The following is a 26,954-nucleotide window of genomic DNA, read 5'->3' on the forward strand; positions in this document are numbered from 1 at the left end:
GCATTAACAAAAAGCTCCTCTTCAACAAATCAAAGTGCTCCGTGATGACTTTTAGCCGTGCCAATAGTCCCATATTTGCTCAATACCTGCTAGGTCCTGATCCCATAACTCGTGTCGAGTCTATACGCGATTTGGGTGTTATCCTCGACACGCAGCTCAACTTTCATGAGCATATGAAAGCGTTGGCTACAAATTGCTATCGGAGGTTAGGGTTTGTGGTTCGGAATGCGCGAGATTTCGATGACGTCAGGGCTATTAAATTAGTGTACACTGCGTTAGTCCGGAGTAAACTTGAAGCCGCATCGGTCGTGTGGAACCCGCATGAGGACAAGTACGTCTTGCTTCTGGAAAAAATCCAGAAAGCCTTTCTGCGGTTCCTTTATAAAAAGATGCACGGTTATTACCCATACTTGTACCCTTCAAAGTTCCTGCTTGGCGTTTTAGGGTTTAATTCCTTAGAGGTAAGGCGTAACTACGGGCTCTTGACCACAGTATGTAATGTCTTACGGGGGAACTCGGACTGCCCTGGGGGAACTGGTTGCACAGCTCGTACGCCTGTTCGTTCCATCTATGGCTAAGAAGGCCCAATTTAATTTTCGACCACGAAGTCATCACCTGTTAGATGTGCCTAAAACACACACTATGTCCCATGGCAAATCACCACTTGTCCGCGCACTACAATATATCAATGCGCTCCTCGCATCAGCACCGGAATGTGATGTATTTGCAAGTAGTTGGATGGATCTGTGTAAAGAATGTATGAAGTTCTGTGAGGCGTTGGATAAGCGTGAATCATCTGTCTTGTATTAGTTTTTCTTTCTGACATTTTGATCTGTTTGTCCTTCCTAGACTGTATCATGTACCTTGTTTGTCTTGTATAAATACTGTCTATTATAAATTTCACAGTGTATTAGTCCGCTGTAATGCTGTGTAAATTTTATGAATCAATAAAAAATTAAATAAAAAATTACCGAAAATACAGTTTCGGCGCGGCTAGGGCTTGCAATATCCGCCCATTTTTTGTATCCGGATATTTCGAATATTAACTATTTTACTATCTGGATATCCGGATAAAACGGATAATTCGAATACTTGCTTTTTATTTAACAAAACTCACATGAACTTCATAAAATGTGTAATAGAATCAAATTTTACGTATAAAAGGTATAGGAGTTCTACCTTTTCGTCGAAATTTTATTGTCCGAATTTCACTTCGAAATTTTTTTCGTTGAAGCTTTACTGTGACAAACAACCTTCGGCAATTTTTATTTATGAGAACCGTATTATTAGGTTCAATTTTGCAAACGCAAACGGCCGACTTTAACTATATTTGTAAAAAATTATAGTTTATGGAGATACTTCAACCCTCCGCTTAATATTGGCAGCCTGCGCTGTGAAATTCATTTCTTAATTGACTTCATATGATCACGCGATATTTGGCGTTATTTCATGTCAATATTACAACCATGAATTATACAAACTACTACTATTACTAGTAGTCAAACTCTTCTTCAGTTAAGAAATCTGTCTTATTGGCATATAGTATTGTACTGGCCGTGGTTTTGATGATATTTAGAGAATCGAATACGTCTTCTAACTGTTGAGACAGTCTCTTTTTGTTGACATATTACATTGCATTTAAGCTCAATCAAGGTTTTCATTACAGATTTATTCAAAATGCAGAATGCTACAACTTTCTTATCATATCTGCTAAACAGCTACTGCATCTCGTTCAGTTTAGCAGTTCAATATCATCCGACGTTCTCCTCCATTGGAGCCATTTTAATTCTGTTCGCACGTTATTAATAATGTATTCAGACGCTAACAATAATGCAGTGCAGTGCATTTGTCAGGAACACGGTACAAGTACATTCAAAATTTCAAAGTTATTTTCACATTTTACGGAGCTAGATCGGTCTGCATAAGATTGTTCCCAAATATTTAAGAAAATAAGGGAGTAGTCGGCAATCAAGGAGAAATACTTATATAAACAGTTTTATACCGTAAAAATGTATCCAAATAAAGAAATAAATCAACCGACATCGTTTACGTTATGATTTTCAACGTTTTTGAAATATAAAAAAAAAAATTGACTGATATTTTTGTCATAAATGCTATTCGAATTATTCGTTTTATCCGGATATCAATCTCATCTAAATCCGGATAGTAAATTGGACGGATATCCGGATTGCAAGCCTTAGGGGCGGCCGAAAGGTTCGGGAGCTTATTGGCCGATACCGAACATTCAGTCGATACATGATTTTTAATATTTTTATGCTGAAACCGAAACTTCGGTAATACCTCGGATTTAGCGACAAAGTATAGTATGTTGATAACACATTGCACAATCGTAACGGTGGGAACTGGAACAATGAGGCATTATCGAACGTTGCCCATTGTTCGCAAACATGCGCTAATAATGTCAAACTTACTTGATTGTACTGCTTTTTAGGGTTCCCTACCCAAAGGGTAAAAACGGGACCCTATTACTAAGACTCCACTGTCCGTCCGTCCGTCCGTCTGTCACCAGGCTGTATCTCATGAACCGTGATAGCTAGGCAGTTGAAATTTTCACAGATGATGTATTTCTGTTGCCGCTATAACAACAAATACTAAAAAGTACGGAACCCTCGGTGGGCGAGTCCGACTCGCACTTGTCCGGTTTTTTTATACTACGTCGGTGGCAAACTTCTTCTTGCTCGCGTTATCCCGGCATTTTTGCCACGGCTCATGGGAGCGTGGCAACTAATCCCAAGACGTAGGCACTTTCTTTTTACGAAAGCGACTGCCATCTGACCTTCCAACCCAGAGGGGAAACTAGGCCTTATTGGGATTAGTCCGGTTTCCTAACGATGTTTTCCTTCACCGAAAAGCGACTGGTACTCGTAATCAAATTTTATTTCGTACATAAATTCCGAAAAACTCATTGGGACGAGCCGGGGTTTGAACCCCCGACCTCCGGATTGCAAGTCGCACGCTCTTACCGCTAGGCCACCAGCGTTTCCAACATAATATAATATTTCACTGATCTTTTAAAAACAATACTTGACATAATTGCATGGCATAATACAAGGTGTAACAAAAATAGTGGGGATCCGTTTAAGGGCATATTCGGTATCGTGTTCCGATTAGGATTATAGCGGCAACAGAAATACATCATCTGTGAAAATTTCAACTGCTAGACAGAGACTATCACGGTTCATGAGATACAGCCTGGTGACAGACAGACAGTGGAGTCTTAGTACCTAATAGGGTCCCGTTTTTACCCTTTGGGTACGGAACCCTAAAAAATGATCGATTTTGTCCAATGTTTTCGCAAAGCAAAGTACAGTCTTTCGAGGTGCTGTGAAAATATATTTTTTTGTTCTAGCCTCCTGACGATGACCAATGTAGTCTGGATAGCTGCAGTGTGCACTCTCTGGAGTCGGAAGAGGAGCCCCCGGAGCCCGAGCCTGAGCCCGGGTACCACACACCTGTCGAACAGGAACACAGCAAAAGGTACTTGTGTATATTAATATCCTGAGACCCCGCGTACAATTAGCTTATAGCCTCCAGATGACCAATGCAGTCTGGATAGCTGCAGTGTGCACTCTCTAGAGTCCGAGGAGCCCATGGAGCCCGAGCCTGAGCCCGGGTACCACACACCGGTCGAGCAGGAACACAGCAAAAGGTACTTGTGTATATTAATATCCTGAGACACCGCGTACAATTAGCTTATAGCCTCCAGACGACCAATGCAGCTTGGATAGCTGCAGTGTGCACTCTCTAGAGTCCGAGGAGCCTCCGGAGCCCGAGCCTGAGCCCGGGTACCACACACCGGTCGAACAGGAACACAGCAAAAGGTACTTGTGTATATTAATATCCTGAGACCCCGCGTACAATTTGCTTATAGCCTCCAGACGACCAATGCAGCTTGGATAGCTGCAGTGTGCACTCTCTAGAGTCGGAAGAGGAGCCCCTGGAGCCCGAGCCTGTGCCCGGGTACCACACACCGGTCGAACAGGAACACAGCAAAAGGTACACAAGTACCTTTTACAAGTAATTTTATACACAAGTATATTAATATCCTGAGACCCCGCGTACAATTAGCTTATAGCCTCCAGACGACCAATGCAGCTTGGACAGCTGCAGTGTGCACTCTCTAGAGTAGGAAGAGGAGCCCCCGGAGCCCGAGCCTGAGCCCGGGTACCACACACCGGTCGAACAGGAACACAGCAAAAGGTACTTGTGTATATTAACCTCCTGAGACCCCGCGTACAATTAGCTTATAGCTTCCAGACGACCAATGCAGTCTGGATAGCTGCAGTGTGCACTCTCTAGAGTCCGAGGAGGAGCCCTCGGAGCCCGAGTCTGAGCCCGGGTACCACACACCGGTCGAACAGGAACACAGCAAAAGGTACCTTATGTCGGCTGGCGCTTACGTCGCATAGCGCCGCAATAATATTGGAGCGGCGTTATTAACACCTAAGCGCCAACGCCAACCTTAACACATTCGACACCGCGTACCCGACTCTCGGGCACTCGTAAACTTTACTCAGATGCCGGCATACCCGCTAGTCGGGCAAGAGCTATAAACCTACACGCGACGCCGAAGTGCCCGACAGGCGGGCAAGCATTGCATCTTCACTACCTCAGGGCTGCCACTGCCACTAACAGAAAAAATTGTAAGTCTTCTGATTATTATGTGGTCGAAAAGTTGGTACTTACAGTTGATTATTATATTTTATTACTTCACTTTTGTATTTTTATTTACTTTACCTAATGCGATTACAAAATAAAAATTCTTATTAGTTGGTTACGTGAAATTGCATACACGGGTATGTATCAATAGGAGTTAGAATTTTCGTAAATCGTACAACCTAATTTGTGTTTACGAATATTTAGTAAGTATAGGTATACATCTATTTCATGAGTACTCATAGGATGATTTTTGTGAAACAAAATTCGGAGAAAATAAACCAAGAAATTCAACTAAGTACCTAACAACATCTAACTTCTAAGCGGCAGTTCTCAGAAAAAGACAATAGGTCAGTCATCATAAAACAGCACTGCACTGCAACTGCGTGGAAGCAAAACGTAACAAGTAGCTTTGAATAGTTACGATAATTAGTACGTTCGTACACATACAATAAAGTCGCAACTTCTTTGACAAAAGAATGTAGTTACTGTGATCATACACTTAACCCTGGAGATGTTGTTTACCATCCCTTATCTATTTGAAGTTTGCGACCCGGGTTTTTTTTCAACCCGGTCTCGGTGTAAAATTGCAATCGGAGCCATTCCGTAATGGTTTGTGATGTGCTTCGGACGTTGTTGTGTTGTGTTAATTTTCATTTTGACGACTCGGCTTGTTTTTTGGACAACTGTGATTTCTGCTTTCTTACTGGACTTTGTGGTTTAGCCTGTTGATGATTTGGCTTTGTGTGATTTTATTCATTTCCTACTGCCCCACTGAATGCATTGTGATAATTGATAAAACGGGGAGCCTGAACAGATGAGACAGCAGATTTAATTTTATCCACGTACTTATACGAAAGTTACTTGGCACAGCCCTGAGCGTCCGCCGCTTGCCCGACTAGCGGGTTCGCGGCGTGCGGCATTGAGTTGCACGTCGTTGCCCGACTAGCGAGTACTGTCGGTTTCTGGGGTATTGTTTGAAATTTTGCCTGGTTGCGAAAGTGTTAATAGCGTAAGCGCCAACCGCCATAAGGTATCTTTACCCGTGAGACGTCACATATAAGTATAAAGCTTGCTCTCTTGTGTTGCTTGTTGTCTTGTTTGCTCTGCTTGTATTTCTGTTTTCTTTTGTATTGTTTTCTTTTATCGAGGTGTGTAAAAAAGAGTACATATTTGTATTGTATTGTAAAACTGTCTATCAACTAGAAAAAAAGGTATCATCAAAAATACAAATACAAATTTGATGAAGGCATCATCGCTCGTCTCAATCGTTTTTTAGTTTTTTTCTTATTTCGTATCATTTTCTATTCGTCACTCGTTCTTTATTCGTCTTGTTCGTTTTTTGTCATTATCTTCTTTGGTTGATGTCTGTAACTTGTCGTTTTACTCGTTTTTCGTCACAGTCTCCCTTGGTCAAGTTACAGACCAAAAAAAGTAATGAAAAAAAAAACTAATAAGATGAATAAAGAACGAGTGACGAATACAGAATGATACGAATAACGAATGAGACGAGCGATGTTACTTTTTTCTAATGGATAACAACTTAAAAAAAAAATTACAAGTTTTTATCAATCATCATATCATTCCACGCAGACAAGGTCGCGGGTAGAAGCTAATAGAAAATAACCCAATAAATTTGTCTCCAGGTCTACAAACACCGTCAGCTCATGCAGCGCGAGCGAGCCGATACCAGAATACTCGGCCGCCGAAGAACTGAGGGACGAGCGGTCGTGGCTGAGTGTACCGCGGCCGGGCGGGCCCGTCACCTGCGACATGAAGGTGACTGTACTTCTTATGTTTCATACAACGGATTGTATATGGTCTGTATCTTTAGGTATTTAAATAAAAGTAAACAAACATTTTTTACATTTTCGGGTAGTATAACTATAACCAAATAGAATAGATAGTATAGAGGGGTCCTGTCATAGTAAATTTTGTAGTCACAGTAAATTTACTGCCATCTATCGACACACGACTAAAACTCAAAATGAAAACGTAGAGAACTATCGAAAAAATTTATATATATGGATAAATGATTTTATTATTTTATATCATTTTGACCCATGTTCATTCACTGATACCTTTAAAATTGTTAAATATAAAACGGTGTCGTCAACGCCATCTAGCCGACCATAGGCCAAAGGTGAGTGCGCCATCTATCCGAGAATGACTTTTTCTTTATTTCCGAGGCACGTTTTTTTCTTAGACTTTATTCATCTTATACGGAGTTACATATGTCTTTATGTGGCCGGTATGGCCAAAGGTATGGTGCAATATTTTCGAGCGATGGCGCCATAACCTTCAGCCTACTCTCGAGTAGATGGCGTTAATATTAATATTCAACAAGTTAACACATATCAGTGAAAGAATAATGATCAAATTCAAATGGCGTTCTAACAGTTTTAATCGTCTTACGAAAGATGGCAGTAAATGTACTGTAGCTACATAATTTACCATGACAGTAACTCTATTTCAAATTCTTTTTGATGTGACTACCGTCAAATATTACACATATTCAAACAAACATCAAACATCAACATTTATTCAGCAAATAGGCCACAAGGGCACTTTTACACGTCATCATTGAATTTACATACAAGCAAAAATAATAACATCAACAATTTTATAAAATAAAACTAACAATTCAATCTAACGTATTACAATTACTAAGAGATGTATATGGTCTCTTAATGTCGAATTACATAAAAAATACAGATACAAAACACAAAAAAGAAAATCTATAATATTTAGAGGTGTAAATGCCTCTAGGTGTCAGAACTATAAGATTATATAGTTTATCAAGTTATCTTTAGAGATGTATAGGGTCTCCAAGAGTCAATATCCTGTATAATTAATACATTCATTAAGAGAAAAGAAACATACGAGAGCAGAATGAGGCGTCTCACTGTAATTAATTAATAAAAATAAAGTTACTAAGTATAATAGCTTGTGTTAGCTTAAACAGACCAGTCTCCACAAACAGCACCCGTTCACGAGTATGACGCGTATCTCAGCCATCTTGTAAGATTTCCTTGTTAATGAATAGGGAATATGACGAAAAACTCTGCGTAGGAGGCGCCACTACCACTATCCGTCACAATCTGAGGGTCTACCGCGAAACAAGAAAATCGAAATTTCGTTATCTAACCTCTCTATCACCCTTGCATATAAGAAAAGAAAAGAAAAGAAAAAGAAAAGAAAAGAAAAGAAAATATTTATTAGTAACATCGTTACAAGTCGGTTTGTAAATTTGCATTTAAAGCATTATATCAAGCTAACATATAATTATTAGTGTATAAATAGCATCAACATTAATGTAGATATTACATTTTGTACATAATAATATATTCCATACATTTATTTATTATTTACTAATTCATTTATATCATAAAATTGCGCCTGCAGGAGCCATTTTTTAAGTTTATTTTTAAATACATGTGAGGAAGGTGCATCCCTGATACTGACCGGTAGCTTACTGTATATTAGAGGGCCGAGGACGTAGACTGACCGTTTTGATTTCGCGAGCTTGTGGGGCGCGGAGGCAAGCTGTCCCGCGTTTTTATTAGTTCATATTCGACCGATAAAGAGGCAGATAACTAAATTTTCGATTTTCGCGTTTCCCGGTAGGCCCTTGTTAACAAACCGGCTTGATGCATCAATGTCATATTTTATTGTCTGTGAAATCTTGTCAAAAACCAGTTTAAGGTACAGTATGTATAAGTTACTCTATGGTTTACTAAAGGAGCTAGTGCTGCTCTCTGGCGACAGCACATTGCAGTAATATCCCCTATTTAAATTGCCAGGTGATCGAGCCATACAAGAGGGTGGTGTCCCACGGCGGCTACGACGCGTCAGGCTGCGCTCTAATAGTTTTCAGCGCCTGCCATTTGCCTGACGTCCGTCGGACGGATTACCACTATGTTATGGACAATCTGTTCCTGTAAGTACGATTTATTACTGTAAAAAAAAATCAGCCTATATACGTCCCACTGCTGGACACAGGCCTCCTCTCATGCGCGAGAGGGCTTGGGCTATAGTCCCCACGCTAGCCCAATGCGGATTGGGGACTTCACATAGACCTTTGAATTTCTTTGAATTTGAAGTGGTGGTGGCCGAGTGGATATGACGTCCGACTTTCAATCCGGAGGTCGCGGGTTCAAATCCTGACTCGTGCCAATGGGTTTTTCGGATCTTATGTACGTAATATCATTTGATATTTACCACTAGCTTTTCGGCGAAGGAAAACATCGTGAGGAAACCTGCATACATTTTTTAGTCTAAAACTTATTAAAAAGAGTTGCTCTGTAAGTTGTAGACCTCATGAATGCCCATGGCTTTGCCTTTTTAATAAAACCTTATACCAACAAAGTAAGTTTTAGAAAAGTAACATTTCTGAAATTTAATAACATTCCAAGCGAACTAGAACGCGGCACCCATATAGATATCAATTTTTTTGCTGGCAAAGTCAACAACGACGCATATTCTTAATATTGAACTTGGCTCTCATTTCACATGTATGTTTTACATGGGATATTTTTTCTCAGATACGTAATCTGGACGCTAGAGCGACTAGTACCAGATAACTACATCCTGGTATATCTGTACGGCAGTGCGGGACCGAGGCGGCTGCCCACCATACACTGGTTGAGGGAATACTACAAGCTGATAGACAGACGGTAAGACATACTGGTACCATAGCGACTGGTACCAGATAACTACTTCTTCTTCTTCCTCGCGTTATCCCGGCATTTATGCCACGGCTCATAGGAGCCTGGGGTCCGCTTTGACAACTACAGACAGACAGACTGTAAGACATACTGGTACCATAGCGACTGGTACCTGATAACTACATCCTGGTATACTTATACGGCAGTGCGGGTCCGAGGCGGCTGCCCACCATACACTGGTTGAGGGAATACTACAAGCTGATAGACAGTAAGACATACTGGTACCATAGCGACTGGTACCAGATAACTACATCCTGGTATATCTATACGGCAGTGCGGGACCGCGGAGGCTGCCCACCATACACTGGTTACGAGAATATTACAGACGGTAAGACAGTATACTGGTATCATATACAGTGAAACCTGGTTAATTGGCACCTGGATAAATGGAAAACCTCAATAATTGCAACCAAAAGTCCGGTCCCGGACCCTTGAGACCAAAATGCCTCTATAATTGAAATTTTGGAACCTCTATAATTGGAATTTAGATTTTAGTGCTTTTCGTAATTTTGCCTCTGTAATTGACCACGTCGCAACTAAGACCTCTATAATTGACACTGTGCTAAAAAAATCCGTTATTTTTGCTCTCCTTTTTACCTCTATTATTGAAACGAGTCTTACTTATTACCTCTGTAATTGAAATAATGTAGTTGTAGACAGCAGAAACAATATTTTAATAGCAATGATCATTTTATTTATATCTTCATCCAGAATTCAATTTATTTATTGGGTATCTATCACAGCCTGTAGTAGGTGAAATATTTTTTATTAAATCAAAAACAAAGTATGCTTTTTACATTCCAATAAAACTTTCTTCTACAATTCAAGGGAATTTTTTAAACCCAAATGATTAATAAGAAAATAAAGTAGTAATTAATGTAGTGTAAAAGTGCAAGTATAGAAGCTATATATAGACCAGAAACCCAGAACGTAAGCGTGTAAATCTACTTTCAATGGTTATTTGCACCTCCATAAAAGAAATTTGTCAGAACGCAACCTCTATTAATGAAAACCTCTATAATTGACACAACGATTTTTTGAACCTCGTTAATTGACACGACCTGCTTAAATGAAAAACCTGGTTAATTGACAAAAAATGGCCGGTCCCTTGAGATTGCAATTATCCAGGTTCCACTGTATAGCGACTGGTACCAGATAACTAGTGTTAGGATTCTCGTGGCATTTAGCACAAGAAATGCAGCGAAGCCGCCATTATATACTTTTTATAACTGAACGAATGACTGAATGATAAAAATATATATGTAGATTTTCTAATATAACATTTTATTACATATTTGACCTTTTTGGTTGACCACAAAGTCGCTGCAACTAACTCCTATCTCATTGATGTTTTTAGCGCCACTTGCACCATCCCACTGACCTGGGTTAACCTGTTAAACCTGGAGTTACCATGGTTACCAGAACAATTTGACACTGGGTTAACGATTTATCCGCTTAACCTTGGGTTAGTGGGATGGTGCAAGTAGGCCTATAGTCTATCTTTAGGTATTAACAAAAGAGGAAGCAAAATCTACCCTCAAATGGCTTCTTAAGCCAGTTGAGGGTAGATGAAAACATTACACGATCAAATAATGTAGGTTAAAGTCAGGTCGTTCATTGACAGATCCAGGTGGTATTGTATTTGGTTGGTTAACCAATAAATGTTGTAATAACTACCCGAAAATGTATAAATATTTGTTTACTTTTATTTAATAAATAATAAATAAATATTATAGGACATTCTTACACAGATTGACCAAGTCCCCCAGTAAGCTCAAGAAGCCTTGTGTTGAGGGTACTCAGACAACGATATATATAATATATAAATACTTAAATACATAGAAAACAACCATGACTCAGGAACAAATATCTGCCCTACAAGTAAATGCCCTTACTGGGATTCGAACCCAGGACCATCGGCTTCACAGGCAGGGTCACTACCCACTAGGCCAGACCGGTCGTCGTTATTTAAGTACCTAAAGATACAGAGTATAAGTATGTCAAATCAGACAACTCTCACAAATCACAGTTTCATTAATTAGTGGGAAGTAACACAATGAATTCGTGTACTGTCTGTCTGTTTGTCAGGTTACGGAAGAGTTTGAAGCATCTATACCTGGTACACCCCACGTACGGACTGAAGATCTTCGTTGCGTTCACCAAAGCCTTCGTCAGGTGAGTTCAAAAGTTCAAACATTTTATACAGTTACAATCAAATCAGTGCTATTAGTGTCAACAACAGTAGGCTGCGAGTTCGAATCTAGCTTTCTAGCTAGATTTAATTTTAATTTAATTGCATTTAAGTTTTACAAGCAAACATTTAACTTTTATTTAACTTGCAATGTACACACCTATGTAATGTGACACTATGTTTGTACGGGTCAAATCTTGCAAGTTAAAGGACCATGGGCAAATTTGTATGGGCACTGTCCCCACCCACCAACAGAAATGAAACATGTCTCATTTAATAGATCTTGGCAAACTGATGATTTTTTACTATGACGAGAATCGCCCTATGTATGGGGTTTTTTTCTGTCCCTAAGCAGTTATGTTTTCATGGCGGTGTTCCGGTTTGAAGGGTGAGACATGGCAGTGCAATTACTGGGTATTGTGGCATAAGATCTTTACGTCACATGGTTGGTAACGCGTATTACGTGATAACCATGAGTTGTTACATCCGTCTATAGGCTGCGGTGACTGTTTACCATCACGCAGCCCCGCATGCTTGTTTATCAATCAACTAGTATAATAAAAAAACAAAAACTTTCAATGAAATGAGCAAAAAATATGTAAAAACAAAACACGGTTTTCCATGAAAACCCCATACATATGGCGATCCTCGTCATAGTAAAAAATCATCAGGTTGCTAAGATCTATTAAATGAGACATGTTTCATTTCTGTTGGTGGGTGGGGACATTTCTGCCCATGGTCCTTTGACCCACTTCCCGGTTTCCGATGAAGCTGAGCATACGTGTGTAAGTCGGGTGACAATACAATATTATAGTACCATGGAGCTGATCTGATGATGGAGACTGGAGGTGGCTATAGGAACTCTGTGCTAAAACAACGCAACCTAATAGGAGATATTACTGCAATGTTCTGCCGCCAGAGTGCAGCACTGCCGACTCAGTAAATTCATAGACTAACTTATACATACTGTGCCTTAACTGTTTTTGACAAGTTTTCACAGACAATAAAATATGACATTGATGCATCAAGGCGGTTTATTAACAAGGGCCTACCGGTAAACGCGAAAATCGAAATTTAGTTATCTGCCTCTTTATCGCTCGAATATGCAAGAGTGATAGAGAGATTAGATAACGGAATTTCGATTTTCATGTTTCGCGGTAGACCATGTGATTGACGTGACGTGTGATGTGTCAATGTGGTTTGTTTACTGTATGTGCCACAAAGGTGCCACCTACGCAGAGCTTTGCCTAATATTCCCTATTGTGTTTGGGTTTGGTACAATTACAATTGTATCGATGAGTATTAATTGCCGGTTGAAAAAAAGTAAAATCAGGTACAAAAGCTCGTAATATAATTAATATAATTATTTCATATAATATATTTTTTTATACAAAAAAAAAACCATTTCTACAGTAATATTGCTCTGCTATTCAGCTAATAATTTCTATTGACGCAAAGTAATAAATAACGCCTGATTAAAAGAAAATATTTTGCCCTCTGACCTCAAAAATTCACAGAATAATAAATATATCGGTATTATTATATTATCATGAATCATGATATATCATGATAGATTGATATTTGGCAGCTTATAGTGATGTGGCATTTAAATACATTTTACTAATTATTTAATCAAAACTCAATACTTCGTTTACTTTTACAATTAACACATAATTTAGAGTTTGTGCGGAAAGAAGAGTGGTGGAATGTATGTATGAGTGGGCCTCATACATACATTCCACCACTCTTCTTTCCGCACAAACTCTACTTTAATTCTAAAAGTTACACATTACACTGATACATTACACTGATAGGGTAATTCGCCAGTAACTGGCCACCGTCTAATAACAGGCCACCCTAAACTAAAAATGAATTCTATTCACCTATAAACAGAATTCATTTTAGTTTAATGTTTCAATAACTGGCCACCGGCCAGCCTTCAACAACTAGCCACCGTATACTAAAATGAATTCTGTTTATAGGTGAATAGAATTCATTTTTAGTTTCGAGTGGCCTGCAGTGTTGGGCATTCAAGAATAAAATCATTATTTGAATAAGAATTTGAATAAAATCGAGATGATTTTATTCCCGTCAAAAATATTCAAATAATTTTGGTCGGGAATAATTCGTATGAGAAAAAATTGAATGAGAATAACTTATTCTTAATCAAATAAATATAATCATGATTTTTAATGGAAATAATATTCCACGAATAAAAATGTAGTCCGGGTGTATAGGTACTAATTACGTATAGTTAGGCAGATGTAATAGTAGTTAGTCTCTTGTCTAATTTATACCTCTTTTATGGAATAAAATCTTACAAATTGACAGTCGCATAACGCATAGTTTCAGTAACCGTATTATTTTTAATTTACTAACCAAATCATTAGGTTCAATTTAGCTGGTCTAGGGGCCTAGCCAAGATGCCAATCGTTTCCGCTCCGACAACGAAGCGCTTTGTCTCTATCACTCTTACATATTAGTGCGATAGAGAGACAGAGATAGCGTTTCGTTGTCGTAGCGCAAACGATTGGCATGTTGGCTACGCTCCCAATGTGCCTAACCAAGTTGCCAATTTTTGTTTTTATTTTAATAACCAAATCATTAGGTAAATTTAGCTGTTCTGGGGGCTAGCCAACATGCCAATCGTTTGCGCTCCGACAACGAAGCGCTCTCTCTGTCTCTCTATCGCACTAATATGTAAGAGTGATAGAGACAGAAAGCGCTAAAAACAGCTAAATTGTACCTAATGATTTGGTTATTAAATTAAAAACAAAAATTGGCATCTTAGCTAGGCACCCAATCGTTTGCGGCACGAGTGCTACGACAACGAAACGCTATCTGTCTCTCTATCGCACTAATATGTAAGAGTGATAGAGAGAGACTATGCGCAACTCTACGGAGCGTCAACGTTTGGCATGTTGGCTAAGCACCCTGATCGGATGATAGAACTAGATAGTGTATAGCGGAACTCTTCAATGTGTACTATACCTAAACTAAAGTAACAAATATCAAATCAATCCGAGTTTTAAATAGAAGGGTGAAAATCAACTTACAAAATATAACCAATTGTACTACAAAAATTAACTTAATTCTAAATAACATTTTAATTGAATAAAACCTTAGTTAGAATAGCCCCACTTCTAGAATAATTATTCTGTTTTTTATTCCGCATTTAAAATAAAAGTCACATGAATTATTCACCTTAATTTTATTCTAAAATAACTAGTGCAAGAATTATTCTAATTCAAATCGATTTGAATAAGAATAAAATTTCTGTTTTTATTCTTATTCTTATTCCAGTTAATTTTTGCCCCCCTCTGGTGGCCTGTTTCTGGCGAATTACCCTAACATCCTTCATTAATGATTTTTTTCAGCTCGAAATTCTTCCGCAAACTGAGCTACGTGCGGAACCTGACCGAGCTAATGTCACTCGTCCCAGTCGAGCCCAACGCTATACCCGAACTGGTGAAACAGTACGATGCGGGCAAGCGGTAGACTTCGGTACCACCGCCGGCACTTAACACATTCATTGCCACCCAGCCAAACAAGACGTCCGCGCCAGGCCACAATTTCGTCATACAAAGCAGTAGTACCACGATCCCGACTATCGGGTCGTCCGGCCTTTTTTTTTTTTTGACGGAGTGGGAATGCATTTACGCACAGTGTGTGGGACTCGCCGCTCCTTATCCCTCTCTTAGCGAGAGGGGGGGAGAATTTGGCCCTACCCACTAAACCCACTCCGGCGTTTCACCCTCTTTGCCGTTCGTGAGGGCGCACTGGGATCGAGGTCATTTCACCACGGCGCCCTCCGCGGGTCGTCCGGCCTGGGAACGAAATCATAAAATACCCGATAGTCGGGTTTTCGGCACTGAATGTGTTAACTGTCCATCGGTAACCTTATTACAATAAGCATAAGGTCCAATGATGGACAGTGGTGTCGCTTAACTTTAAACTCGGGTAAATCCATTCGACCCTCTTAGCAAAGAGAATAGACTGTATAGGCGGATTGACAAAGTAAATTATGTAGCCACTGTAAATTTACTGCCATCTTTCGACAGAAGATTAAAATTGTTAGATCGCCATTTGACTTTGATCCTTATTCTTTCACTGATATGTGTTAATTTGTTAAATATTAATATTAACGCCATCTACTCGACTATAGGCCAAAGGTATGGTGCAATCTTTTCGAACGATGGCGCCATAACCTTCAGCCTACTCTCGAGTAGATGGCGTTAATTTTAATATTTAACAAGTTAACACATATCAGTGAAAGAATAATGATCAAAGTCAAATGGCGTTCTAACAGTTTTAATATTCTGTCGAAAGGTGACGCAGTAAATGTACTGTAGCTCCATAATTTACCATGACAGTAACTCTCTATTTCAAATTCTCTTAGGAAATATCTACCCTATTTCTTTATCTTAATACCAAAATCGCAAAATCTGACAGTTGGATTTACCCGAGTTTGAAATTAAACGACTCAGTTAAGTGTATTGCTGTTTGTACTAAAGTAAAAAAAAATCAGGGCAGGATTTTCCAACTATACCCCCTTTTTTTAACATTAGAATTTTTCTAACTTCAAATGTTTATTAACTTTTTCTTCGGAAATGCTAGGGTTCCTAATGTGATATTTAATATTGCGGTACAATAATATGTAAAAGACACTATGAATCAGTGCATAGTTATTCAGATTTAATTTTGGAGGAATAAAGTATTACTTTTGAGGTTATAAAATTTCTATTCTGAAAATAAACGGACTATATAATAGGAATAATGCGACATAAAATAGTAGAAATTAAATAAAATGGAACTAAAGAAATTCCATACTGAATTATTGCCATGTTTAAGTATTATACGTCAAAAATGTGACAGTTACGTAGGAAGTGGCGCCCTCAATAATTTTCTACAATTTCTTGTCGGACTATAGATCGCGCAAAAATTGGTATAGGTTTGGAACTTCTGACCTGAGGTATCATTTTGGTGTTATAAATATGCACCCCTGGCAATGGCGTGTAAATTAATAGTTTGTTTTAATTTTGATATTTAATTTCTTCAGAAGATTTTTAATAATAATAAATAATTGTTTTCTATATTCGTATATAATTCAGTAGGTACTTAATTTTATTTTATTTGAACGTCTTGTATTTGAATGTCTTGTGCCGCCAGTGGAGTTCAACCTTGTGTCCATATATAAAAAGTACATTATATTATAAACAATTAAACTTGTATTTTTAGTGTAATTATAACTGGAAACAATTTGATAATTTGATGTTATGTTACTTTGTGTGATATTTTAGCGTGAAAATAAAAATTAGATTAGTTTGAAAAACAACAGTCATATGTAGCAGAGGTATATAGTTTAAGGAGAAATCGTGCCCAATAGTTCGACAGCCGCAATAGATGGCGCTATATGTTGCCGGACCATAAAGTGTCATTCTATGGAACTTGCTAACTATGTAAACAAAAGTCACTATAGTTCGTTTTTTTTAGCATTAGAAAGAACTTGAAAGAAGGTAAGCGCTCTTGACATGTCTTTTAACCCCTGGAACGCCGAACCGACAAACGTACTTGTACCCGTCAGATGCCTAGTGCCGGATCCGTCCCATCCCCCTCAAATGCCGGATAGGCTCGCGTACGTGCACACGTCAACTGCCGCGATAAATGCAAGTGCTATAGTGCAAATGATATAAAACTCTATTTGTAAGTGTTTAGATCTCAAAATTGTAAAAATATAATACAATAAATTTGGTGACTGATAAGCCACAAGGCAGTTGAGACAGTTTGTACAGATCTGGGACTAGGCAGTTGACGGGTACAAAAATTGAAGACCCTCCGGCAGTTGACAGGACTGGTACGGATATGGCACTAGGCGTCCCAAGGGTAGAAAAACGCTTTTTAAAAATCAGTAACTATTATTTATGAAAGCAGAAGAATATAAATGATCGTATTAGATTCACAATTGTTACATATTTGCCGTGACTGATTTTTAAAATGTGTTTTTCAATTAAAAGACACGTCAAGATTGTTTACCTTATTTCTAATGCTAAAAAAAACTAACTATAGTGACTTTTGTTTACATAGTTAGCAAGTTCCATAGAATGACACTTTATGTTTTGTGGTAAATTTATTTGTCTAAAATCCACTTTTAACATACACATTTTTCTTAGACTTTATATACCTCTTCTACAGTCGCCATCAGATATATCGGAGCGGCCGAGGCGCTCACAAATATCTGAACACGCCTCTATAGGCTACATTCCTACTAGTCAAATCAGCTTCTTTTTTAGAACTGTCAAAACGATTTGCTAATATGGAATTTATATGAAAACGAATGTAGTGACGTCACGGTAAACTCACCTACTTCTTATATTTCAATCCGATTTATTAAATACAAATTGTGTTTAAAAAAAAATAGCTGCTATCTATGTTTTTCTAATAATTATCTGGTGCTTTATTTCGTGCACGGTTTGAAATAATTTATTTTAAGTACAGGAAACATCCCTATTGTCAAGGCGTTAGAGTGCGTGTTCAGATATTGTGAACACCTTGGCTGCTCCGATATATCTGATAGCTACTGTACTAGAGTTAGACCAAGAAAAGTTTGCAGCGATTTTTATAGCCCACGCAGTGCAAATGTTATTCATACGTCATAATTTCATAGATGTTGACGTTTAAACTAACACTTGCACTGCGTGAGCTATCAAAATGCAGACTTTTCTTGGTCTAACTCTATTAATTCCGTAACATGAAGAAACGTCTTGCCGTTTTTTGTTATAATCCATATTATTAATGTAGGTAAAATATAGTTAATTTGTGCCATTTTTTTCGAATATTAGAAAAAAAAAACGTGTAATTTTTTAATGTTTATTATCATTTGGAATTTAACGAATCATTCCTAAAAAGTATTATTTTATTTAACGAGTTTGACATTTAGGTATTGTTCGTTTTTTTAGCATTAGAAAAAAGGTAAACAATCTTGATGTGTCGTTTTATTGAAAAACACTTTTGAAAAATAAGTCACGGCAAATATGTATTAATTATGAATCATATACGATTATTTACTACTTACTTTCATAAATAAATAGTTAATGATTTTTAAAAAGCGTTTTTCAATTAAAAGACACCTCAAGATCGCCCTTTTACTAATGCTAATAAAAATTAACAGTTTAAAAAATGGTATTTGACATTCCATATCAGTAAATACTAAATACGTATATTAATAATAATATGTGACGTTATCTATGAAAAGGGACCTTATTGTCGATGGCGCTTACGCCATTATTAACGATGCTCCGGTATAAATACAATACCGCGCGACGCTGTGCGGCGTAAGCGCCATCGATAATAAGGTCCCTTTTCATAGATAATGCCCCAAATTAATATAATGAATATTGGATAATAAAGTTTTTAAATGGTATGGTACTTTTGTAATTGTACAAAAAATCTAAATTAATGATAAATTGTATTAAAACTGTATTAAGGTACCATCGCCCGCACTGTTAACTGTACATTGGTGGACCTTATGCCTTTTGGTCCACCGATGTACAGTTAGGAGTGTTGCTGTATGTACTTGGTTACTATTAGTTATTTTTTTATGAAAACATAATAGGACCAATTAAAGCAATATTTAATAAATTCATAATATAACAATGTTTATACTTCACTACATATTAATAATCAAGAAAACATGCTATTCCTTTCTCTGCACAGAGTTAGAAAGAGAGAAAAGCTCCTATCTCAGTCTCTAATAACCCGTAGCGGCCCACCATACATAAATCAATGGTATTAGAAAATAATTGTGACGTTATCTATGAAAAGGGACCTTATTGTCGATGGCGCTTACGTAATTATTAACGATGCCCCGATATAAATACAATACCGTGCGACGCTGTGCGGCGTAAGCGCCATCGATAATAAAGTCCCTTTTCATAGAGAATGCCCCAATTAAAAATTTGTTTCGTTTTAAAATCGTATGAAACAAAACAAATTCGACTGTTCAATTTAATAATGATTGAAGTTTTATTGGACATAAATTGTACTTCTTTTAGGACAGTGGGACGCCAGAGGTTATTGTACAATAGTTTTGTAAGTTTGTATTTTCCTGCCAATATTATTAGCACAATACTTTCACATAATATAACTCTAGAAAATTCGGAGAAATGGGTGGGTCAACTTTTTTTTTGTTATTCTGTCAGCCAGGCGACAATAGGCCTGATGACAAATTTTGAAAACCCTTTTAATATCGTCGGTACACTTGTATTAGTTCCGAAAAACACTATATTTCAGTTATACTCATAAGATTTAACATAGATAATTGCATTTTATTATAGCTAGTTTAAACTTCGCGCGAAAACGCCTCGCATGCCATTTGTGACGTCATTATTTAGTTGGTGGTAGGGTGGTAGATATTGTTTACATACTTACAGTTACGAATTTCCCTTGAATCCGAATGATATTGTTAATTCAGCACCATATATTACGATTAGGGATGATAAATACATTACAAAAATTTATCACAATAACTCATTTTACACAAAAACTCTCACACGGTTGCAGTTTAAGATGAATTATTTAGATACATGTACATTTTGAGTGAAAATCACCGAACGCCGGTTTTACTTTTTAATTTTTCATTTTTTCTAGTTACGACAGCCAACATGGCAATGATAGTTCCATTCAGCCAAATAATTAAAAATGTTTGTTGTTGAAATATCGTATTATTTAGCATTTTATTTAAGTAATAACAAATAGATATCTACTTTATATCGTGTAATAATATTTTTTGGACGTAATAAATGTTTAGTGGCGAAATAACATTTTTTTTGCACCTTTCGAACTCTTTGGTGCCCACGTATAGATTTCGGTCAATGAGGTTGTCTATGTTGCTCTAAGAAATATGTTATGGATTGATGACGTCACTGTTTGGAACGTTTCTGATTGGCGTTTCAGTAAAAATGGCCGATTGGAGAATTTTGCACTTTTATTTTATTGAATATATTAATAATCCTTCAGTTTATACTGAGATTGGGCCATTTTTTAGAATCATATTAACATATATGTTTCGTTGAAACCATTATTTCCATGATTCTTTGTTACTTGCAACAGGCCTATTAGAAGCATAGTTTGTTCACAGTGTAAAAAGTAACAGTGGACCGACGCCTTTGATGTTTGCGTAAATAATGTTTACACAACTGCCCAAAAATTACAAACATTCAAATAAGACGGGCTAGCCCTGTAAGTAGTACCGTGCTACTAACAATGGCGATGTATGCAGCTCGGGTGCGCGCGACCCACCCCTCCCACCCCGCACGATTGCCCTGTCTAGACGGCCTCGTCGAATGACTATTGTTTTATAGACTGTGGTTTGTTAGAGGAAATGTTAGGGCCCCTTTAGACGATGCGAGAACTCGCATGCGAGTTTCATTACATTGCGGTTTTAGATCGGTCGGTTGAATTGGACTCCTAGACTATAATATAATAGGAATCCTCTAGACCGAGTTTAGAGCAATTATTTCATGCAACCGATGATGCCAAAAATGCGGGGGTGCGGGGGACGAGGTGAGCGAGGCCCCGTGCCGTGATTGGTCCGTTCAAAGACACGGACGTCACACAAAGACACTTTCGACTCGAACATGGAGTTAAATTACCGTATGCGTGGCAGAGGGGTTAGCGCGACTATGCTCCGTCTGGAGGATGTTTTGTCTGTGATTGGACGTAACCAACAGTCCGCAATGTAACTAAAATCGCATGCGAGTCCGCGCGCCGTCTAAATCAGCCCTTATCCTGCGTTCTACTAATATGCTAAGTAGATGGACCCATTATGGAAAGGGCTTATAAGTGCCATAATTTTTTTTTATTAGCCTGTAGTAGTGTCCCACGGCCGGGCAAAGGCCCCTCCCCTTGATTTCCACGACCCCCGTTGTAGAGCTTTTTCCGGCCAGTTAATAATAAAAATTATGTTTATTTTGAATACCATAAAACCAGGTGTTTAAGAGTGACCCAGGCGACCGCAGCCTTGGCAAAAACGAGAAAAACTTGATCCACCCAAATATAGATATTTTAATATAAAAGACGTACCTGTTATCTGGCCCGTACCTATTAATTAATTATATAAAATTATTAATTAAGATAATTTTAAGTTACAACTTGGAATCTCTTTACTGATTGTGAGAATGTTTATTTTACTATAAAAATACCAAACAACTTAAGTATATTTGTGGCTTTCCATCACAGAAGGGTCCTTATGCTTCAAGTGTAATAGGGACCTTTTTATCTGAAATTCCACCAGAAATTCTAAAAGAATGGTCCTTATTGCTCATGAAGCATAAGGATCCTTGTCTGATGGAAAGCCACATTTTAATAGAAATGTTCCTTCTTAGTTTAATCTGATATTTGGTTACACACTAATGTTGTTGAAAAAGTATTTCTCTCCTATTATTACTCATACATATTTTTATACATTTTCTATTGTAAGGATATGCCATAAAACATAATAATTTGTTAGCCATAATAATGTATATCATTATGAAACGAAATCTATAGAGTTGTTCGAATTTCACTGCCGCTTTATCATACTTATATTAACTTCACTTCTTCACTTACAGCCGTATTCGAACAATGAGATACGTCAAATACTAGATATTGAAACGATATGGATCGGATGTCAGTGTCAAAAGTGACGTTTCTTCAAACAAAAACGTCACTTTCGACACTTGTTTGACACTGACATATCCGATACATATCGTTTCAATATCTAGTATTTGACGTATCTCATTGTTCGAATACAGCTGTTACTCGTTATTATTTAAGTCAGGGGTCTCCAAACTATTTTATCTGAGGGCCATATTGCGCCTCAGAAACTTTGCGCAGCCACCGTCGGTTTTTGCGCCGGGGGAGAAGGCCTGATTGCTGCTGTTAGGAACAGTTCCACTCTGAATGAATGCTGAACCCCGCGGGCCGCATTGGAACGCGTTGCGGGCCGGATTTGGCCCGCGGGCCGGGGTTTGGAGACCCCTGATTTAAGTGAACATTTAAAATATAAGCACATATAACAACGAAATAGACATAAATGTACAGAATACAAAAAAGATGGTCTGAATTGTAACTAGTGTTATAGAGTTCTGAACCCCTATAGTGTCAAATTTCTTTTTATAGTGTGACGTGACGTACGCATTAGCGTGACGGACGCGTTAAGTGTCATTTTGTATGGGTTTGGGTTTCCAAAACGTCCCGCTTGGCGCGCTGTTCTAAATCCCGTACAAAATGAGACTTAACCCTTTATAAGGCATATGGGTTCAGAAATTATGCAAAATTGAACCCTATCGCTTTAAAATAAAGTTCAAAATCAGGTGGGAAATATATCCCCTCTGCCTTACAAAGGGTTAACGCGTATAACACTTTTATGAAATGTACACTAGGGGTTCTGCATCGACTAGGCAGTAACAAATGTTAAGAGTTAGACCAAGAAAAGTCTGCAGCGATGTTGATAGGGGGCTGTCCATAAATTACGTCATCGATTTTTGACGATTTTTGACCCCCCCCCCCCCCTATAATCATCCAAAAATCATGCTTCAAATGACCCCATTTCCTCCTACTTCATGCTACCGTCATCCGATGTCCAGACCCCCCCCCCCCCCCCCTAATTTGAAATGACGTAATTTATGAATAGCCCCTAGCCCACTCAGTGCAAGTGTTATTTTAAACGTCAAACTTCAATGAAATTAATAACACGAATAAATCCGTACACGGCGGGAAGAAGTTGGTATCTGGCGGGAAAAAAATTGAAGAAATTTGAACCTTATGCAATTTTATTTTAAGTTCAAATTTCTTCGGTAGAATATCTCGAGTTATCAATTTCTTCCCGCCGTGTACGGAAATAACACTTGCACTGCGTGAGCTATCAAAATCGCTGTAGAGTTTTCTTGGTCTTACCACGTCTTACTCTAACAACGACGTGGCCGGGTGGTCTAGTGGTCAGGAATTTAGCCGCGTAAGCTGAAAACGCCGGTTCGATTCCGGCCTCGGCCACCGGAGGGCTTGGTCACTTTTTCTTTACTTTAGAGCAGCGGTCGGCAACAGGCGCCCCCCCTCCCCCCGCTATTTTGTATGTAATATTGTCAAACAACGTTTTATAAAGTCACACAAAGTGCGGCCCGCGTCAACTTCCTTAACTACTATTAGGGAATGCAAATCGGTTATTTTCGGTTATTTTTTGTATGGAAATTATCGGTTATTAACCGAAACCGCGGTTATTTCCATACAAAAAATAACCGATTTGCATTCCCTAACTACTATGTGGCCGTTGGCTGCTAAAAGGTTGCCGACCGCTGGTTTAGAGTCATCGGGTCTAGACGGACTCATCTGTAATCTCATTAGAAGTATTTTTGTACATAATTTTATTTTGCATTTAAACGATTTGTTTGATTTTTTTTGTTTTTTTTTCCCCCATCTATCCACTTATTTTTCCTTTTTTTCTGAGATTTATGATTATTTTGATAATTTTGGTACGAATGTAAAGGGCTCCAACGATTAAATAAATGTGTCATTTTCAAGCAAAAGGTACCACATTGTCGCTTGCCATAAGGACGCTCTGACAGGTTATTCGTATAAAAATACAAGCAAATTTTTTCCTTACATCCAAACTGGTACCTTTATCTTGAAAACGTATGAATATGAGTAGATGATTAGCTGTTCTTCTATAAAGAGTGAAAGTGGTAGCAGTATTCAGCAGACGATAAAACCGCGTGAGGCCCAATGTGCAATATATTGTACAGAGAGCTCTAAAATTGCATACCCAGATTCAAAGTGAATATGCACTTTTGGGGCTATTCATAAATTACGTCATTTCAAATTGGGGGAGGGGGGTCTGGACATCGGATGATGGTAGCATGACGTAGGAGGAAACGGGGTCATTCGAAGCATGATTTTTGGATGATTTTAGGGGGCGGGGGGGTCAAAAATAGATGACGTAATTTATGGACAGCCCCTTTGCAGCTGGGTGTACAGTCGCCATCATATATATCGGAGCTGCCGAGGTGCTCAAAAATATTTGAACACGACTCTAACGCCTTGAGAATAGAGGCGTTTTCAGATATTTGTGAGCACCTTGGCCGCTCCGATATATCTGATGGCGGCTGTACCTATAGTTCGTTTTTTTTTTAGCATTAGAAAGAACTTGAAAGAAGGTAATTAAAAGGTTTTTTATACAGTTAAATAATTTTTTAAACTTTTCGTAAAACACTTGAATTTTCTTGACGAAAATTTTGTACGGTAATAAAATAATTAATTTGGATTTTTGTTTAGGCAGAATTTTGTTTCTTGATAATTACAGTCTAACAAAAAAGAGAAGAAATTAAAAAGTGGCAATACTGTAGTGTCGTCCCGGTTTCTTATATAAATTGGTTTGAAAGGGACGACACTACAGTATTGCCACTTTTTAATTTCTACTCTTTTTTGTCAGACTATATTAGGTGTTTTATAATTTTGAAATTTTTGTTCACTTAGGGGCTGTCCATAAATTACGTCATCGTTTTATGACGATTTTTGACCCCCCCCCCCCCTAAAATCATCCGAAAATCATGCTTCAAATGACCCCGTTTCCTCCTACGTCATGCTACCATCATCCGATGTCCAGACCCCCCCCCCCTAATTTGAAATGACGTAATTTATGAATAGCCCCTTAACAAAAACAATGTTCAGGATTAATTGACTTAAATCTTAAGTATTAGCAAAGACATATGTAACTTCGTATAAGACGAATAAAGTCTAAGGAAAAAACGTGCCTCGGAATTCAAGTAAAAGTCATTCTCGAATAGATGGCGCACACACCTTTAGCCTATCCTCGGCTAGATGGCGTGACGACACCGTTTCATATTTAACAATTTTAACACATAGATATCAGTGAATGAACATGGATCAAAATGATATAAAAATAATAAAATAATTTATCCATATATATACATTTTTTGATAACTTTATACGTTTTCATTTTGAGTTTTAGTCGTGTGTCGATAGATGGCAGTAAATTTACAGTGACTACAAAATTTACAATGACAGGACCCCTCTATACTATCTATTCTTTTTGGTATTAGGTACCAATGCAATACATTCACACAAATAACATATTTTTCGATATCACTTGTAGAACGAAAGTTAGATTTATATATAAGGAATATAGTGTTCAATGTCTATGTATAGTAAATGATGTATGACATATATTATATAATTATATTGATATGTACAAATATTATACATTAGCAATAGGCCATGTGCGGTAATAGAGTTAGACCATGAAAATTCTGCAGCGATTTTGATAGCCTACGCACTGCTAGTGCTATTATAAACGTCAAACTTCTGTGAAATTATGACGTATAAATAACACTTGCCCTGCGTGGGCTATCAAAATCGCTGCAGAATTTTCTTGGTGTTACTCTACCTATCAATATCATTTGGAATATGTACTTAAAAAAAAAAAAAATTAATTCGGAAAAAATATAAAATCATAATTTTCAGAAATTTTAAACATGTTAAAGCGCATTCACACACAAACTGAAATTAGCAGAACGTTCGGGTCTGAATCTCTATGCTCTCGTAGTTATTTCAGATATTGTCTATGGCACCTGTTTTTTTTTATGGAAAAATACCTATGGTCACGGAATATGTATGGTGCGCCTAAAGGCCCCAGTACACAATGGGCCAGCGTCAGCCAGTCCAAGGGACGCAGCCATGCGGTAGAATGAGATAGCAATATCACTTGCTCCCTCTAACGCATAAATGCGTCCCCCAGACTGGCCCACGCTGGCCGATTGTGTACAGGGGCCTTTATACACTACACGCAACTTAATTCCCACCTGAATGTCTAGGATTTATAGGGTTTTGACAATCAACCATATTCACCAAAACCAAACCAAAATATAAATAAAATATCATTCTAAGGATGCTCAGTAATAATTTACACAGGTATCATTATTTTTTCTCAAGATATACACCGTGTTCCTACGGAAATATAAAATATGGTATATATTTTCTAGTTGGATTTGTATTATAGTTATAACAATTCCTTACTCTTTATACAGGGTCATTTTTGGACCGTTAGCCATATTGTGCGAGGTGATTAGGTAGGCCATACTGAACAACTTTTTCTATGGGACCAACTCGGAAATCACAAACATTTTTTTTTGCAGTTTCATACATTTTGGTCCAGTGGATGTCGACGTTTTCTATGGGGAGGCCAAATTTTTTTTTGGGATTTCGGTGTTGGTCCCATAGAAAAAGTTGTTCAGTATGACCTACCTAATCACCTCGCACAATATGGCTAACGGTCCAAAAATGACCCTGTATGTACAAATTATACTTTC

At 37.9% G+C, this 26,954-nt stretch overlaps 1 protein-coding gene and 1 non-coding gene across 2 annotated transcripts in view; both read left to right on the forward strand.

Annotated features, from left to right (window-relative positions):
* LOC134802683 (protein prune homolog 2) overlaps positions 1-15,202 on the forward strand; it is a 35,414-nt gene extending 20,212 nt beyond the window's left edge. Inside the window, exons 5-10 of the mRNA XM_063775316.1 lie at positions 3,371-3,498; positions 6,324-6,456; positions 8,481-8,617; positions 9,222-9,353; positions 11,493-11,579; positions 14,973-15,202. Coding sequence (XP_063631386.1) covers positions 3,371-3,498; positions 6,324-6,456; positions 8,481-8,617; positions 9,222-9,353; positions 11,493-11,579; positions 14,973-15,093 — 738 coding nt within the window. The 3' untranslated portion in view covers positions 15,094-15,202. The remainder of the gene's footprint in view (positions 1-3,370; positions 3,499-6,323; positions 6,457-8,480; positions 8,618-9,221; positions 9,354-11,492; positions 11,580-14,972) is intronic.
* An 8,351-nt stretch (positions 15,203-23,553) lies between these two features.
* Trnat-cgu (transfer RNA threonine (anticodon CGU)) lies at positions 23,554-23,625 on the forward strand. The gene has a single exon. It is a non-coding gene; the product is annotated as a tRNA-Thr (tRNA).
* Positions 23,626-26,954: the final 3,329 nt, after the last annotated feature.

Source organism: Cydia splendana, chromosome 25, assembly GCF_910591565.1.
Source record: "Cydia splendana chromosome 25, ilCydSple1.2, whole genome shotgun sequence".
In the NCBI taxonomy this organism is placed as follows: domain Eukaryota; kingdom Metazoa; phylum Arthropoda; class Insecta; order Lepidoptera; family Tortricidae; genus Cydia; species Cydia splendana.